The 17,543-nt window shown below is 38.5% G+C and overlaps 1 protein-coding gene across 3 annotated transcripts in view; it reads left to right on the forward strand.

The window, feature by feature from the left end:
• The window catches only part of NME7 (NME/NM23 family member 7), a 93,017-nt gene that overhangs the window by 40,229 nt on the left and 35,245 nt on the right, over nt 1-17,543 (forward strand). For all 3 annotated transcript variants that reach the window (XM_076349422.1, XM_076349432.1, XM_076349441.1), the window contains 3 exons: nt 11,243-11,307; nt 12,167-12,235; nt 16,103-16,204. In XM_076349422.1, the coding sequence (XP_076205537.1) occupies nt 11,243-11,307; nt 12,167-12,235; nt 16,103-16,204 (236 nt within the window). The remainder of the gene's footprint in view (nt 1-11,242; nt 11,308-12,166; nt 12,236-16,102; nt 16,205-17,543) is intronic.

The raw sequence follows: 17,543 nt of genomic DNA on the forward strand, positions 1-17,543 counted from the left end.
ACAAATTTTCAGTGTCGAGTATCTAAAAATAAACCTTTTTGCCATTTCCTATGCACTCCTGAGGCTTTGAACTTGATTATCTAATTACCATGAATATAATCTGTTCATTATACATTTACAATTATGTGAAGTTTCACTTACATACTTGAGCTTATACAGAGCTTTAGTCCTTCTTTCTGCAGAAACATTTGACCAAATTCATGATTTGAATTTTGCTTTCCTGTCCTTTTTCCCAGTGTTTCTTTTTCCTCCAGAGTCCGCTGCATAACTAATTCTTAGAAGGAAGAATCTTCTATTTTTCCATCCTGGAAGATGGTTTGCTTTAACCACAGCTGTAAGCTAGGAGGCTTTTCAGCGAGCTTACCTTGCTGTCAAAAGGCTGGATCTAGTCTCTAGCTTACACTGGTTAATTCTTGGACAGAGTCCTTTCTTAAAAACTGACTTTGATTACCGTAGAGGGTTTATAGGGTTCCTATTCAGTGACAAAGCAGTGGAAAATTACTGTTGGTTTTATCTCTGGCCTTGGTGACCCTCTCCTGACGGGCATACAGAAACATCTGTTGCTAGGTAGCCGCAGCAGCGCAGCCCAACCACCTGTAGCAGGACCTGGCGTAGAGCTCATGCACGTGTAAGTCCTGTAAGCAGGAGTATCGAAAGTGTCTGCCAGGCTGCAGAGGAACCCTGGGGCCTGATAAAGGGTGTCAGGGGAGTTATACAAAGTTTAACTTCAGCTGTCAAGGGTGGTGGTAATGCTGGAGGGGTGGTATCGCCGGCCCTCTAGGAAAATGTATCATACACGCCTCTTAAAGAAGTAAGGCAATAGCTATTTTGTCAGTCTGGTGTCAGCATAACATCTTCTGAGGAGGATCAGAGATGGGAAAACAGCTGGGAAGGCCATTAAAGGCAATGTAGCCTAGTGCTCCGGACTAGACAGCTTTAGCTCATTCCCTAGCAGCTCCTCCCGGTGGAGATGAAGCACTTCCCTGGCTGGCTGGAAAGTTGGCAGTGGTGAGGTGGTTGTATTTTAACTCTGAAGAGGGTTTGCAAGAGCAGTCTAATTCCTCTTTATTGGGAACTGGAAGAATGCAAAAGCAACCTGATGCTACTCCATGCAGACCTGTTCTGACCAGGGGTGTGTCGGGGAGACACGATGTGGTATGACCCCTCTAGAATCTGCCACGCTTTTCAGTGTCTTTTAGCCTCCTCCTTCTCTTCTCCTGAGACCAGTTTTCAGTTGAGGAGGATGGTAACTAGTAAGCACAGCTCCTCAGTGTGTTGATTAGGGGTAGGGCTTAATTGTTTAATAATTGGAGAGTTTTAGTGTGGATCTGTGTTCTGTAACCCACTTGTTTCTTGTGCTTGGAGCTTCTGATACAAGGTCACAGTTGCAATCATTTAGACATTCTCTTTTTGTAATTCCTCTCATGTTATTAGATCTGGAGGTATTAGCAGTAGTGCTCAGAAGCCAAAACTGTAAATACACCAAAATGGATGAACTTCAGCTTAATGCCCTGAGAACAGTTATGACTCGACTGTTTTGTTGGCAGAAATAGCACCTTGTAGATCACTGGGTGGGATTAACTTTAATGTATTTATGTGTAACAGTTTAGTCATGTTTGCTGTAGGAATTAGAATTTGGTATTTCACGACTGGTTTAAAGTGTCTTTGATGTGGCTTTTACTTAATTCCTTTGAAAAATGAGCAGGGAAGAAAATTATGAAAGTAGTGACGATGAGGCTATGAAGACTGAGGTCAGAAGTTTGTTGTATTTCACATTTTGTACTTAGGTTACAGCACGGAGCTTGAGAGGTGAAAACCTGCCCTCCTTTTCTGCACTCCCAAGCTGAGACATGGGTTCTCATAAAGTTAGAGTTTTGTCAAAAACAAATTTGGGTCTAGAACTGTGCCACAAACTTGAAAAGCAAACCCGCTAATCAGGACTTCATTGGACCTGATGCAAACTGGAAGGCCTGCCTAGAGGTAAGGAAGCCTCTGTGGTCTTGAGGGCTCCTAGATGTGAGACTGGCTATCCAGACAGGTTTGTTCTCCTAGTATGTGTTAAGCTTGAGATTTTGTTCTAACTTTGCTGGTAAGTTAAACCCTTGTCCCTCTTTTGTAATAAAAAAAAAAAAAAAATTATAAGTTACAGTGCTGTCTTCCACATTTTTCTTCAACTAAAATTTAAGTTTCATAGAAAACAAAAGGAGCAGGAGTGGGTTCTTCCCAAGTGGAAGAGATATTCTGTGGAAATGTGGTTTTAGACCACATTTGAGTGGATGATAAAGCTTAGAGAGCGCTCCTATCTTAACTTAATACCTACTGGACTGCTTTAGAAATTCATAGACCTTTATATTGATCAACAAAATGCTGCATGACAGGTAACCATATGATTCGTATTTCCTTATTTATGCAAAGACTTAGAAAAACTTTATTTGAGAGAGTAGTTCCTCGTTCCAGAGACAAACCTAACTTTGACAAAAAGAATACCAAGGGTAGTAGTTCTGTCTCAAGCAGGTACAGAAACAGTATTTACTTAAGTAGGATCTCAAATGAAGTTACTTTACAAGAGAGAGTGGGGAGAGAAGGAGTAAAATCCAGCATTTTAGTAGATTATATGTTTGACTGCAAACAACTGAAGAGCTGTTCCTGACACGCAATATACTTGTTGCTCTTTGAAAGAGAGAAGGCATCACTGTGAAAATGTCCAATTGACCTCTGTAGTGTGCTAAGTATAGTTACATGTATGTAGTTAGGAAAAGAAATAAGCTGGCAAAGAAAAAGAGGATGGGATAGAAGAGGTGCAAATCTGTCATCATTCTCAGGAGTAGGTATCTATATCATTGTTTTTTATCACGATGATTTGTATTCATTAGATAAGATTTTTTAAAATTATAAACAAACTCTGGAAATTTTTTTTTTCCACCCTGGGTTTTTAGACATAAGTTTGAGTAACTCATTATTTTGATTTTCAGGAAGCTTAGAAGTAGAACAAGGTTTTTCAGAAAGCTCTTTTCTCATACTTGAGAAAAAATGAGTAAAGCAATTTTCTCATAAGTAATCTGAAAGTATACCTTCTGTCTGTGATAAATATTCATAATAGAAAGGTGAAGTGCAGATGCTGTGGACTTCACCTCATTGTAGGCAGAACTTTTCTTTGTATCTTGTCTACAAGGTTGAGTACAAAGGGGCATCAGTGATAGCCTCGATACACTTAACAATTAGAAGTCTGGAAGGAGCTATTTGAAGATAGAATCTGGAAATAGAAAAAAAAGTGGGATGAACACAAATCTTTGCAGATGCTTCGAAGAAGTACAGTGGATTGTTTGAGAGGTGGCCTCTGGATAGTCCCACATGCAATATGGCAATCTTAGTGCTGCAATCATGGGAAAGCTACCTAGTAAAGCACTATGCTTTCAGATGCAGGCGTGTTTTTGCAGACAGATTTGCCCAGGCAGAAGACATATTTATGCAAAATTAAATGCACTTTGTTTCTTATGTTTTCCTTGAATATATTGTATATGTAGGGTGTTGAAGCATTTGGTGGTGTCTGGTGGTGCTGTTTTTTTTTGTTTGTTTGGTTGGTTTTGTTATCTTTAGAGAAGCTAGGAAAGTGATTAAAATAAAAGCAACCTTTACCACTTTATCACTGTTTTTTAGAAAAAAATTTAGCTTCCACGAGAACAGTAGTCCATCCACTTCCATCTGTGTTTTAAATTCTTTTCTGTAGTTGTAATGATGGATATTCCTTGCTTGGGATGTTTGTTTTTGAAACCAAGCCTATGTTGTTTCTTGATTATTTCCTGCATAAAGTTTTAGCAGCTTGGCATTGGCTTCTCAACTTAGACTGACTTTGGATTTCAGTGGCTAGTGGGGAAGTGACGTTTATTTTTTCAAAGTATGAAAAATATATTTTACATTTGAATTGATTAAGGTAGAGGGGGAGGTGACCTGAATCTGGAAATCCTTTCTGACAGTTTGAGACTGGAAGGAAGAGGAGGAGTTATACTTCAGGGAAAAAAAACAGATCAAATGGCACAGCCAATCCTTACTGAAGCTTATAAGTATCCTCCTACTACTGGAAAGAGAGTGTTTCCCAGTTGTGTTCAGTAGACTTATATTAGTGGTGCTCCTGTTGCTGAAAATCATCTCTGTGCAGGGATGATGGTGTTAACATAAAAAAAGACATTAGGAATGAGTGTTTTATTACTGCATTTTGGGATTTTTATTCTTAAAGGGTTAGAGAAAAGTTAACTCTAAGACTGGTCTGGGGAATTTCAGGCTAATGAAACTTCTTTCATACCAAGGAAACTGATGAATCAAGAGTCTATTTAATTTCATTTAAACCACTTAGATAGTGATGATATGATGGACATTTACCAGCATGTCTTTTTTGAAGGAAAATATGCTTCGCTGATCTCTGAATTCTCTAAGTATGCTTTCCATAAAGGAAGGTAAAACAGAGCCAGATAGTCTAGTTCACTTGAATATTAGTGCCTTCGTCAAAGTCTCTTGCTGTTAGGAAACGAAAATTTTCCTTTATTGAAGTAATTCGTATGTTTAGATCTGTGCAGCATAGGCATCTGCATAGCTTTAAATATTTTCCTGAACATTGGACTGGACATGAGCACATCAAATTAAAAGGGCTTTACAAGTGAAATCTTGTCACCCATCATTGGGCCAGTTCTTGTCAATATTGTCATTAATGACTCAGATGGGGAAGGACAGAGCATGCTTGCAGTGTTTTGCACATGGTACCAAGTGCCTGCTACAGTTTTGGAGGATGCGATTAGAATTCAGAACATTCCTGATGAACTGCAGAAATGAAGCAATGTGAAGAGGATGAAACTGAATGTAAACAACTGCATAGCACTACCATGGAGGAGGGAAAATAAATGCACAAATACAAAATAGAGAAGAACTGGCAGGGTGTCAGTGAAAAGTCTGTAGAGAAATGGTTGGAATAGTGGTATATCATAAGCACAATCAGTGTTCACAATGTTGGACATGCTTTGTTTAGGTTTTTTTCAGTAACTAGTTCTGCTGAGTGCTGGTGAGAACCCAACTTGTGTACCATGTCCAGTTTCTGGGCACTCTGTTTCAAAAATAACATAATCAGCTGAGAGCAAAAAGAATAAGAGATTTAGCCAATGAAAAGTTGATGAAAACTTGAAGGGTTTCGTTTATTTAACCTGAGATGGAAAAGACGGGGATATACAGCTTTCTATATGTAAATTTGGAAAATATGTGCAGATTTACTAATTTAGATGAAAGAAGATTTAATCTAATCATTAAGGAAAACTTCGAAGGATATCACTGGCCTGATATCTGGGGATGTAATGGAACCTTTGTTACCAGAAGTTTTTGAGAACACTTTAGAAAAATTAAAAAAATGCAGCCACACATAGTCTAACTTCACTATAGCTTGGAGCAAAAGATAAATATCTTGAAGTCTCTTCTCCTACTGCCCTTTTCAAATTAGAGCATAAGGAGAAAGGCAAGGCATTAGGTCTGAAAAGAGCCAAGACACAGAATGTAGGAAAATGTGATAGTCTTTTGCCAAGTCAAAAATAAATGATAGAGCTTACAGTATATTTACTATTGATCTAGGACAGTGAGTTGGCAAACCTTCCACAGGAAGTGGAATATAAAATTAGTAAAGGCTGGAACAGATTATAGGGGATCTCCTGAGGGTTTTAACCTCCAGACTTAAGTTAATTGACAGTGCAATAGTAGATTAAAATTATTGTTTATAATCATGGACTAATGCACACTACAAGGCATAATTTTAACCATTTCCTCTGTGTAACTGTAACCATTCATGAAAAGTCCCATGCACAGTGTCAGTAGGGATAACCATAAAAAAGAAAGAAGTATTAGTAAGCGTACAAATGGTTTGAATTATAATACTGAATGCCATCATATAATCCAAGATAATGAACAACTCCAAAGAAAGAAGTAAAAAGAAAAACAAACCGGATATCTCTTTTTAAGCTTTCTCTTAGCACAAGAACAATGAAAGACACAAACCAAAGCCTTTCTGGTTTTTGTAAATATACAGCCATCAGTTTGAGTTCAGCATAACTGTTGCAGAGGTATTGATCTTTCCTTTTTAATCTTTCTTTCTTCCTCAAATTCCCTTCTCAAATGGCACACACTGCACAGCCAAATTGCTGGATACTTTCTGTAGCCTGGCTGTGATCTTTGACTTGAATTTCTGTACGGGTTTTTGTATCTGAATTTTAAGTGTGACTCTTTCCATGTGTTCCCATGCAAGAACTCCCAGAACTGTTTTTTTTCCCTACAGTTTTTCATCATTTTGTGTCTTAATGCCCTGTCTGGCATTCACAAGTGTGGTCTTGCCTTGTTCATAGTGGTTCAGAAAGTTGCAGCTGGGATTAAGTCTTTGAACCTTCCACCCCTTTTGAATCTTTCTGTTGGTTCCCATTCTCAGTCGCTCAACCGTTTTGGTTTCAAGGTCCCCTATAAGATTTACTGTCTCTATGCATGATTTTTCTTGTGCTAGCAAAATGCTGACTTCTATTCTCCAGTAAAGCAGTGGTGATATCTTTTGTCTTCATCCTTTTAGTATTTTCAGATGAATATTGTTTGTAAAGATTCTCACCAGTGCTGCAGTGTTGACAGAGTTCTCCATAAATATCTGTAAAGCTGCCCTTCAAACTTCTTAAGGTTCTTCTTTAATACAATGCCTAGAGAGAAATGAGGAATGATGGAAAATCTTGGATTCTATCACTATGAACAATATTCTCTCATCATTTCCTCACATGTTCCTCTTTATCTTCTGTCTGCATCCACTTGTCCTTTTTTGCACCTCATGGTTAGGCTGGGTAGCTTTTGAGCCCCCCTTCTCCTCTCTGTTGGCCCAGTGTGTGTTGCTCAGGAGACCCTCTGTGACTCACTTCTTTGTGCTCCAGAGTACAAATACAAAAATGACTGGATATCTTTTTTCATACAGTACACAGCAAGGCTGGGAGATCAATAGCTGCAGATTATCACTATGGCCAAACTTTTGGGGAGTCTAGAAATAGCGTATATATGTTGCATAGTAAGAATGCCTAGAGTTACGTTATTTCTAAGTAGAAAAAACTCTCTAAGAGAAGAGATGGATAAACCTTGTTCTTCAGGGGGTAGGTTGATCAACTGATGGGAAGAAGTGCACTTTTTGAGAAGGACATCTGTCAGCTTCCTACTGCACAGTGTTTTGCAATGTTGTCTGAAACAAAGATTAGTGAGAACTTCAACTGAAGTACATTGCAGGAGGGCCCAGCTCCGAGTCCCACTTTTTCCTCTTTTGGAATTCAGAAAGGACTTTGCTTGGAGTCAAGCCTGATCGTGATTCTCTGGAGTTTTGGGACAGGACTTTAACACTTGGCAATAAAGAATCAGATAATTTCATTATACTGTGAAGCAAAATTGCATTTTAAAATGTCAAAAACAGACATGAAATGAAATTGCTACGTATAGTTAGTGCTACTTTAAGCACCTGGTACTGGTTACTTCTAGAAATATGTTATTGGATTAGGTGGATCATTGGTCTAATCAGTCACAGCAGTTTGTGTATTCCTGTCAAAAAACTGTTGTCGTTCCAGAGGAATTCTTTTTAATTATTGGAAGGGTATTAAAAAAATGACATATAGAGGTTGAGATGAGGAAGCTAGTTCTTGACTTGCTTTGAAAGCAGTCTAATAAGTCTTGCCTAATAAGCTTTTAACGGTGGAATGGTTAAATTGGGAAACAGGCCAAGAACAAAGGGAAGAGAATGTAATGTCCCTAGTCATAGGGCTGGTGGTTCATAGTGTGCTGGGACTGGCAGGTCCTGGTAACACAGCTGTTACATCCCAATGATTAAAGTGCTGTTAGGTTAAAAGTGACTTTCATGAACTGTTTTGTTTTATCCCAATCCATAATTCTGCAAACAGTTGTAACATTTTTCAGTCTGATGCCTTCACTGCTATTTTCTGCTGCTTAATGAAGTACAATTTTCAAATATTGTGTGTTGTAAAGCAACAAATTGTAGAAGATCAATGTAACTGATGAGGTCTTGGTGCCTTACAATTTTATCTGATTAAAATATGTTGGAAGAATATCTGTTGTGTATTAGATGCGTAGTAACATGATGCTGCCTAGGAGACATAAAGTGTGTGCACGTGCGCGTGCTCTCTCTCTCATGTTTGTTAGGATTAGTACTAAATTCCCCCAGTTGTATTTAGTAATGCTTCTGATTCTTTTGTGCTTTGTGACTGAAAATTCATCATAACTAGTGCCTAATCTGCAGCTTTGATTTGGGTTCTTACTGTAATCACATTTTAAACATGCACTGGTCCTGTTTGAAGGGTCCTTAAAAAGTTGTTTTTTCACTACAGATCTGGATTTTAAAGTTGAAAACAAATTGTTGAAAGCTGCTGAAATGGCACTCTGTCTAATCAGTTCTTCTTTTCCTCAGCCTTATCTGCCCACAAGGGAGAGGACACCTCCCAGTTCAGTCATGCAACTGGCTGAAAGCCTGAAAGAGATCCCAAGCCGAGCCTTGCGCTTCCACTCTTCTGTTGCTTGGGGATTGCCTCTGTGCTTTTTGTTTCTATTTTGGTTCAGGTAGAATTTGAAAGGAAAATGTCCCTAGGAGAAGTGATATGTGTATTGCCGAAACTGGGACAAGGGAGGCCAAGTCACTGGATTTGTAGATCTGTGCTGCCACTGGCAACTCGCTTCTCCTTCTGTGCCTCAATTCCCACATCTGGGAAGTGGAGCTAACATCCCGCTTTGCAAACATAAATGAAATCTCATGCCTCTTCTTCAAGGCGCTTTGAATTTTTTTGGCAAGACATCTATCTGTGTATGATGGTGACAGTAATTCCTTTGGTTAAGCCTCCTGGGTGTTGCAGTCGTGGGCAATCTGTCTGGAGCAACAAGGTGCCCTGTTGCTCTGATGAGTGAGAGTGAACTCAGGAATACAATGTAGAGGAAAATCTTGATAAGTTTATCACAGTTAATTATTAAATGAACCTTGTAGTAAAGATCTTTATGCAAAATACATTCCTACTTTGATTTCTATCATTAAAGGAGCCTGTCTCCTCTCTACAGAGAAGAAAAATCTTAATTACTTCAGTAGAGAAACAGCCCAGAAAGCTGAATATTTGGGTCCCCCTTTGTTTCTCTAAAACATGGATTTTGCTTACAGCTCGTAAAACTGCCGAGGACGAAAGTTCTGTAAAAAGCAGATCTCCATAGTACCCCAGAACCTGATAACTGATGAGTATTTTAATTAGATTCTTGCCGGCTGTGAAGGCCTATGTGAGTGGCCCATTCTTGACTGATAAAGTGTAAAGAGATCTGGAGATCTGTCTTGCAAAGCAGCTTTCTCATACCAAGGTAGCCTTGTCCCTGCAGGTGGCGGTTGTCATTTGTCTGCCACTGCCCTTTCTTCCCTCTGTTGGTTTCTTGTGAAGCAGTGGCTGTTGACTGGAGTATTGGCTCTGAAAATCAAGAATGAGGAAATGTTTATGCTCTGTCACAGATTATTTATTCATTTATTTATTTCCTGAATGATCCCCAGCCAGTCACTTTATAAACTGGCCATTCATCCCTCAAGTCAAGACTCTAGGCTGGCTGCTTCACCAGAACCTGTGTGTGGAAGCATCTGAGCTGCTCAGCCTTTCCAGCAGTGTGGACAAAAAGAAACTAGGCGTCTGGTTTCTCTCTCCGACATGGTCTTGCATTTCCTGGGCAAACCTGTCCAAGTCCCTTCATTTTGCTGCTGCAATTATTTTTTTTTCACCTTGGAAAAAAAGAGGAAAAATATTTTCCTGGTTTCACAGGAGTGTTATAAGGAAACTTTTGTCAGTGCTAGTGAGCCATGGTGTAACAGTATAGTGGGATGGCAGGAACTGCACCTGCCTCCACTTGTTTCTACATTCTGTAAGCTCAAGGAGCTGCGTGGACTGAATATGTACCAAAATCTGAGGTTTTCCCTTTAGTAGTTTGTAGATTTTTTTGAAGAAGTATGCACTGTTTTATATGTAGAAGATTTTTTCTACATAAACCTTAATGTGAAAATATGGTGGGGGATACTTCAGGGACAGCTTTTTTCATTTTCATTGGTAAATACAATTTTTGAAAGCCCTCCAACTATCTGTCTCATTTACTCAGAGCTTCCACTGACCTTTTCATGTGGTAGGAAGCTCACCAATCCTCTGCCACAGGTATTAGCAGACTGTGTACAATTTAGGTCTTGAGCGTGCTAGAACCTAGATATCAGATGTGTTTTATTCTCATCTACTAAATTTATGCAGTGCTAAAAATTCGTGCAATTTAAAGACTAGTTAATAAAAGGATTTAATGACCAGGAGTCAAATCCTGCTGTTGTCATTCATTACAAGGTATTCTTCTATGATTAATTCTGCTCTGAATAAATGTCCAGAAATATGTATTTTCTCACAAATTGTACTAGAGGACAGGCATTTACATTCTATAAAAACAGTGATTCTATGAAATTCACTCTCACAGAGCACTGTGCTTGGCTGACATAATCTTTCAAATGGCCTGATCTTGTAAGCACAGGCAAATCTAAAATACACATTCAGTGGTTCTTGTTCTCTGAAGTTTAATGTGTTTTTTTACAATGTCATTCAGTCTTTGAGGATGCATTCTGGAGAGAATGAAGCAAGCAGTACGATCAGCAATAACATACTTGTGAGTTATAACCTTAGAAGCAGTAGTTTATTTTGCACTAACGTGTTTTTCCCCTAGAAGACATGAACTTTTGTGCTGGTTTATTGGGAATATTTATTATCATCCTGCATTGTTTCTAGCTTAAAGTAGGACCCCCACTCTGGTGAACACTGTATAAGAACAGCAAAATAGGCAGCCTGTGCCCCGAACTGATTACTGTTTAAGCATCAGTGTTGCCAGTGGAACTTAATTAAAAATATAAATCTTGATCTTGAAGCAACTGGGTATTTTGCAGTTGATCTGAGAAAAGCAAAGGCTTCACTAATTACCTTTTTCTGGTAGAGATTCAACGGCTGCATGGAATTTAATTGTTTGAAATCGTCAACATGTCACTTTAGATAGAGCATAGAGTATGTGAACTCAGCTGTACTCTCTGCTTCCTCTCACAGCATTACGCAAACACTGGGTTTTTTTGTTTGAAAATAAGTGGTATATTGGCATAAATACCTTCCAGTTGTAAATTCTGCTGAATACTGTCTTTTGCGTGTTTCTTCAGGGCTAGTTGGAAAGATTATAAAAGCCATCATCAATGAAGGATTTCAGATCTCAGCTTTGCAGATGGTAGGTTTCCTTTTGTGTATGTTTTTTCTGATAAACAGAAGTTGGAGAAGTGCTGTGTGCATTTCACATCAATGCACGGGTGTTTTTCTGCAATACAAAACCCTTCTGCAGACTGTGTAGCAATGTTTTGGGATCAGCACTGTCCTTGTGATATTTGTGTTTTATTATTTGATTGATCAGCTGATCTGTTTCTCGTTGCTGGGTGACCTTGAGCCAAGACACTTTACCTCTGTATATCTCATTTTCCCTATAGTTAGAAGGGGGATAATGATATCTGTCTCTTTTTGGAGCAATTTGAGATATCTTTACAAAATGTACTAGCTAAGATTAGAGAAATGGTTGTTAATATCCTTCCTCAATTTTTTTTAATATATATTTAGTGTGAATTTAGGGGAAGGTTTTTAAAGGTACCTAAAGGATTTTGACACCCTGATCACCCTCAGCAGTTAAAGAACGTTGGCACTGAGATTGTTCCCAAGAGTAGTCCTGTAAGTCCTGCCCTTTGATTTTTGTGAAAGTCTTGAGATCTGAAATCCCCCTATGACTCAAATCCCCACCACAAATGAAGAATAGCCCCTTTCCTTTACTATGCAACAAACAGATCCTCTTGCATGTCTTGGTGGCATCAGCCAACACTACATTGTCTACATATATTTAAGGTGGAAGAAGATACTGTGTGCTGTGTTGCCTGTGGCATCATCGGCTAAGTTGTTGACAAACTTCGTATTGCAGCTGTAAAGCCATTCCTTTTACCTAGTAAAACGTAAAGTATTCTGAATATTTGCTGGTTGAGAAGGGGTGTCTGTCTATTTTTTTTTTGTTGCTTAAGGCAGACTGGCTAACATTTTTGTTTTCTTAGTTCAACATGGAGCGTGCAAATGTGGAAGAATTTTATGAGATCTACAAAGGTGTCGTCGCTGAATACGTGGTAAGCCTAAGTCTGAGAAGAATCTGTTTAAAAACAAAATATGATTAAACAAGGAAGCGGTCACATCTTTCCTTTTTTGGGATTGTGGTAAGATTTCTTCTAGGAACCTGGTATTGACCAGTTCTAGCTTGTTCTCAAATAAACTAACTCATCTTGAGAATTGTGCTATCTATGTTGTAAGAAAGGAGAGTCTTTTGTGAAAATTGTTCAGCCATAGAATTTGTAAAATACAACAGAGTGAAAAAAAACCCCAAACCCTCAGATAAGACATTTTATTGCAGTAGAGCTATGAGAATGTGTCACATCTGTATCTTTGTTTGATTTGATACTGCAATAGTGGCTTGGACCAGAATATATATTTATTATTTTGTTCACAATGGGGCTGCTGTATTTGAATGCTTTCCTAATGACATCTTGACCTATTCTTAAGTTTATTGATCTGACTTGTGTGGATCTTCAGAAAATTTAAGAAGTTTAAGATATGCTGTAATCCCAGTGGACATCTAAGACACTATATATTATTATGCCTTGTTGTACTGTCACACAAAACTTCCTGACTGCAGATAGAACAATGGGAATACAAGATGATGAGCTTGCATTTCTATATCACCTTCTGTCAGAGGATTTTGGTTCATTTTACAAATAGTAATGAGTTTAACTTCAGTGCCATGCTATGTACTATGCAAATTATCCAAACTAATTTTTAAATGGTTAAATTATTAAAAGTTTTCTACACAGTTACTAATATTACTCCAGACAGTTACTAATATTGCTCTGATAATGACATTTTTATTTTCTTTTTTTTCCCCCTCTATGATTGTTTAGCCTAACTTACTTCAACAGGGTTTGTAGATTTGCCTTTAAATAGGTTAGGAGTACTGTTAGTTCACTCTCAGATTGGGGAATACTCTTAAAGTCTCCTCTGATAACACTGTTTTTGACACAGACCAAAGGAAGACTGGACAGGCAGACTTGTAGGTACGTGGCAGAATTCAAATATGGTAATATCTGACCACTCTTTCAGGGCCCAAAGAACCCTGTGGTACTGCAAAATTCTCTCCTTTGAACCAAATTGGAAATTTTCTACCATCTTCTGTAGCTCTCTTGTACAATCTCTGACCCCCTAATAAGTTGCAAATTTTAGTTATATAATTTAATTTGAGAGTTGCTCAGAAGGGAAAGTGACATTTAAACGGGGTAAGTCAATAAAGTAGATATGTTTTAGATGGGATTTGAAGAAAAGTGAGAATCTAGGGCTCTGTCCTGCAAGCCATATGTGCTGGATGCACTCAGTTGAAATGAAATGAAATTAATATCTCTGTGCACTCAGGATATCTGTGAAACAGGAAAATGTGGGAAAGCTAATCATGATGGTAAAGGGATCCAGAGAGGGCACACATGGGAACAGCAATAGATATTGTCAGTGCAGGCCAAATAGGAAGAAGTATGTTGTGAAATAGGATATTGAAGAAAGAATATGACCTCTTATATCTGTGACTCAGAACTGTCTGTTTTGATCTGAATTTTATTTATCGTTCCAAAATAACTCAGCACAGATGATACTTGGCATCCAGAAATCCTTTTCAAAAGCTGTACTCCCATTTCTTCTGGTTACCCCTTGTCAGTCAGATAAAGGTTTGACATTGTATATAAAGCACTTCTCTGTGAAAAGAGAAAGCTGAACAATTGCCCAAAATTTTAGCTTTGTTGGTATCTCCTGCATGGGATTTTGCATACTATTGATTAGTTTTTGTGCTGTTTTGCTTTGTATTTCCTACTGTAGCCAGAATAGAAAATGGGGAAAAAAGGAGGGAGATTATATTGGGTCAGCTCAGAATCCACTTTGTTAATCAAAAATACTTGAGCTTGATCCAGCTCCAGGAATGGTTTTGGTTGACCACAAGCCATGTTATTTAATGAATAAACTATTTGATAAAAAAGAAAATTTGATTTAGCTGTAACTGGGAGTCTTGCCAGAGAAAAAGTGTCTGCTGTTTAAATTCAACTCTGGACTTGATGAGGCTGTGTAAGGTAGACCAAGCTTGTCTCACATAGTACCACGTGCCTCTGTGCTGTAGTTGATGGCACCTGGTCTTCAGTCCTCAGCTTTGTGTTGTAATGAAGGAGTCAGGAGTAACTTTGCTCACGTTGGTTGCTGTTGCTGGTGGGATGTCAGTGCTGATACAGAAACAATAGAGAAGGGAGGAACAAGAAAAAACACAGTTTGCAGAGAGGAATTCAGTTGATTCAACTAAAGTTAAAAGCCTGTTTTTTTCTCTACTTCCCTGTTAACAGTTATTTAGATGACAGAATTCAATGAAATTGTACAGAGTAGTGACTTTGTGGCAATTTACTGTTTCTTAACACAATGAAATATATTGCCCTTTGACCTGTTCTTAACAGAGGATCCATTGGTGATAAGACAGTTTTTGGAATTAAAATATTTATTCATGTTGTAGAGCATGAAACTAGTCTGCGCTCTTTTCATGTCCTCTCAGGAATACTTCTACCTACATTTCCTAGGATCAGGTTGATGATAGATGCACTTCGCTAGAATTCTGCCCCGTTAATTTCAGAGTGGAGAGATTAAGCACATGCTCTCAGTGTGGAATCCGTTATGAAGATACCAACTCTTTGGAACAATGCTGCTTGACTTGGAGTCTTTGTGTATTTAATTTCCATCACAATTCATAAAAGGCAGAGAAGGACTTAATCCTTCTTTTCCTACCGCTTTTTTGCCCACTCTCTATGCTCTTGTTCTTTGCCATGGCTCATCCTTGACCTGCCCATGGCTGGTGGGTGTGATTGCAGTACCTTGCTTGTCCTTTCCTGTCCTCCCTTATTTCCTGTGAATGTTTTCTCCTTTCCCCTTTCCTCATTGCTTTTGATTCTTTTAATTGTCCTGATTTGTTCAAAACTTGTCTGCCCAAATTTCTAGACAAGTATGCAATTATGAGGGCATGTTTTAAAAAAGGAAGTCAGACTGGAACATCAAAATAGGTTCTTTCTGCTTGTGAAACCTATACCTCTAATTAAGAAACTCCAAATTGGGACTAATGCCCAGAGTTAATTTAAGCTTATGAAAACTAAGACCCATTTTCATCACCCACTCAGAACTCATGATGTCTCTTTACGCTCCCGGAGGGTCCAGGTGAACATGATTTTGGTGTAACTGAGATTCTGGTAACAGTACACCACAAGAATGTTGCCAGATCAAGGACCCTTTCCCTAACTGTTTGTGCCACAGGCCCCTTTCAATTGTGTTCTCTTGGCTTGTGTGTTTCAGCTTCTGTAGTAATACGTGAGGAAAAGACAGTGAGAACCAAAAGTCCAAGAGACATTTTAATGACTTAAAGCCATCAAACGGGTGTATATTTGGAAACAGAGATAGGCTGTGTACCATGCTCCCTGTAGGGAACACTGCAAAGTACATTGCTGCCTGTGGAACTGGCTGAACATAGTGTGATTTTTCAGGCTTATACCCAGCAAAGTGTGTTCCATTGATTCAGTCTAGTTTGACAAGTTATGGGATACTTCTGTGAAATCCAGGTCCAGATCAATAATGATGTACCCGTGAAAGTATTTAAAGTATTGTGGATGCTGTTGCATGCTATTCAGTATCCTGTTGAAGCTGAATATCCAATTTACCTCAATCTCCACCTTCTAAATCAAGTAGCAAAACGGAAAACATTTCTTTTGTTGTGAATACTAATGACATCTTTCTTTCATGTCTTTGCTTTCCTAAATGCACCAATATTTCTTAATTGTTCCTGTCCTGTAAGTTTGGGTCTAGTTTTGGGAAGGAATACAACCCTTGCTAATGCCCAAAGAAGCTCAGATTTGTTCCTGTCTTTTTTTCTCTTCTAGGAGATGGTTACAGAGTTGTGTTCAGGCCCTTGCATAGCAATGGAGATTATACAACCCGAGCCTCCAAAAGTGTTCAGAGACTTCTGTGGTCCTTCTGACCCTGTAAGTACTTGCTTGAGTGATAAGGAACGCTTAAAATGTTGATGTGCTGTCTATGTGAATTAAAATATTGCAGTGTGGTATGGCTGCCATGTACCTGCTGCATTCCTTGAAAACATGTAAGCATTACCTTATTATGGAGGTCAAATGCTAGTCTTAGTGGACCAATTTGCAAATCCTCTAGCAACTCTTCTGATCTTACCTAAACCAGATGATAAAATACCATGATGGTATTTGTGTGAAAGGAAAGCTATCTAGGCAAAAATCTCTGTTAAAGATTCATAAATATTCTAACACAAGGCTTCAGAGCCCTGGAACAAATAGTTATTGCTTGTGCATGCCAGTGTAAATCAAATGTTAGTCCACTGCAGTCTGGCATTCTCCTAGGATGAAACTGTAAAAGGAGAATTGGTTCCTTTGTTTTTCAGAAGGAAGTGAACAAAAAAAGGGGTAAAAGTTCTCGTACCTGTTTGCTATGCTAATGCTTCTAGCTTTTATTTTTCATTTCTTGAGGTGACTAATTGGATATGCATGATACTGTGTGCAATTTGGAGACAAGCATAAGTGCTGTCTCAAAAAGTTTGCAGTTTTTTGTTAAACAATGAAGGCTGCTATACAACACAGAAGCCATGAGGTGAAATATCAAGATGGAGGCAATGAGGTCAGGGTTTGTATGTTTTTTGGTTATGATTTGATGTTTTAGTTGCAGACTGAGTGGGTTTACCAGTTTCCATGGAAAAAATTCACACAGATTAATATTTGAAGGGGAGAACAAGTTGTTCAGGATATATCTTTCTTCAGATCCAGAGTTTCCATTACAGAAAGCACAAGTTAAAGGCATTATCCAAACCTTTTTTTCCCCTTCTGTTTGGTAACATACAAATGTTTCTCTGCTGGGTTAGCATCTTGTAAGCAGACCTGTTTATCTGACTTAGTTTTAACTGCAGGATGGTATATCAGTAGTAATGTACACAATATGGTGGTTTCAGTTTTGTTTCAAATTCCATGTTTAAAGTTTCTGGTCTTCAAAACTTTTAAAGATGCAGTTGTTTTATTTGGGCCTATTATATCCTTTTCATGTTTCTGCTTGTTTAATGCCTGATACGTTAAAATCAAAATATGCTTGCAAACATCACAGCTGCTTTAGGTTATTAAAGACAAGTGTACCTATACAAGGGGAATTTCTCTATTTTTCCTTACTACGTCACAGGAAAAGCTCTGTCATAGCCATCCAACGTGTGTGACCGAAGGAACTGCTGATGAGCGGAGGAACTGAGGGATGTATAAACTGATGGCTTTCTCTGGGTAGCACAAGAAAACAGCAGAGGAGGGAACTAAATTC

Source organism: Aptenodytes patagonicus, chromosome 1 (genome assembly GCF_965638725.1).
Source record: "Aptenodytes patagonicus chromosome 1, bAptPat1.pri.cur, whole genome shotgun sequence".
Taxonomy (NCBI): domain Eukaryota; kingdom Metazoa; phylum Chordata; class Aves; order Sphenisciformes; family Spheniscidae; genus Aptenodytes; species Aptenodytes patagonicus.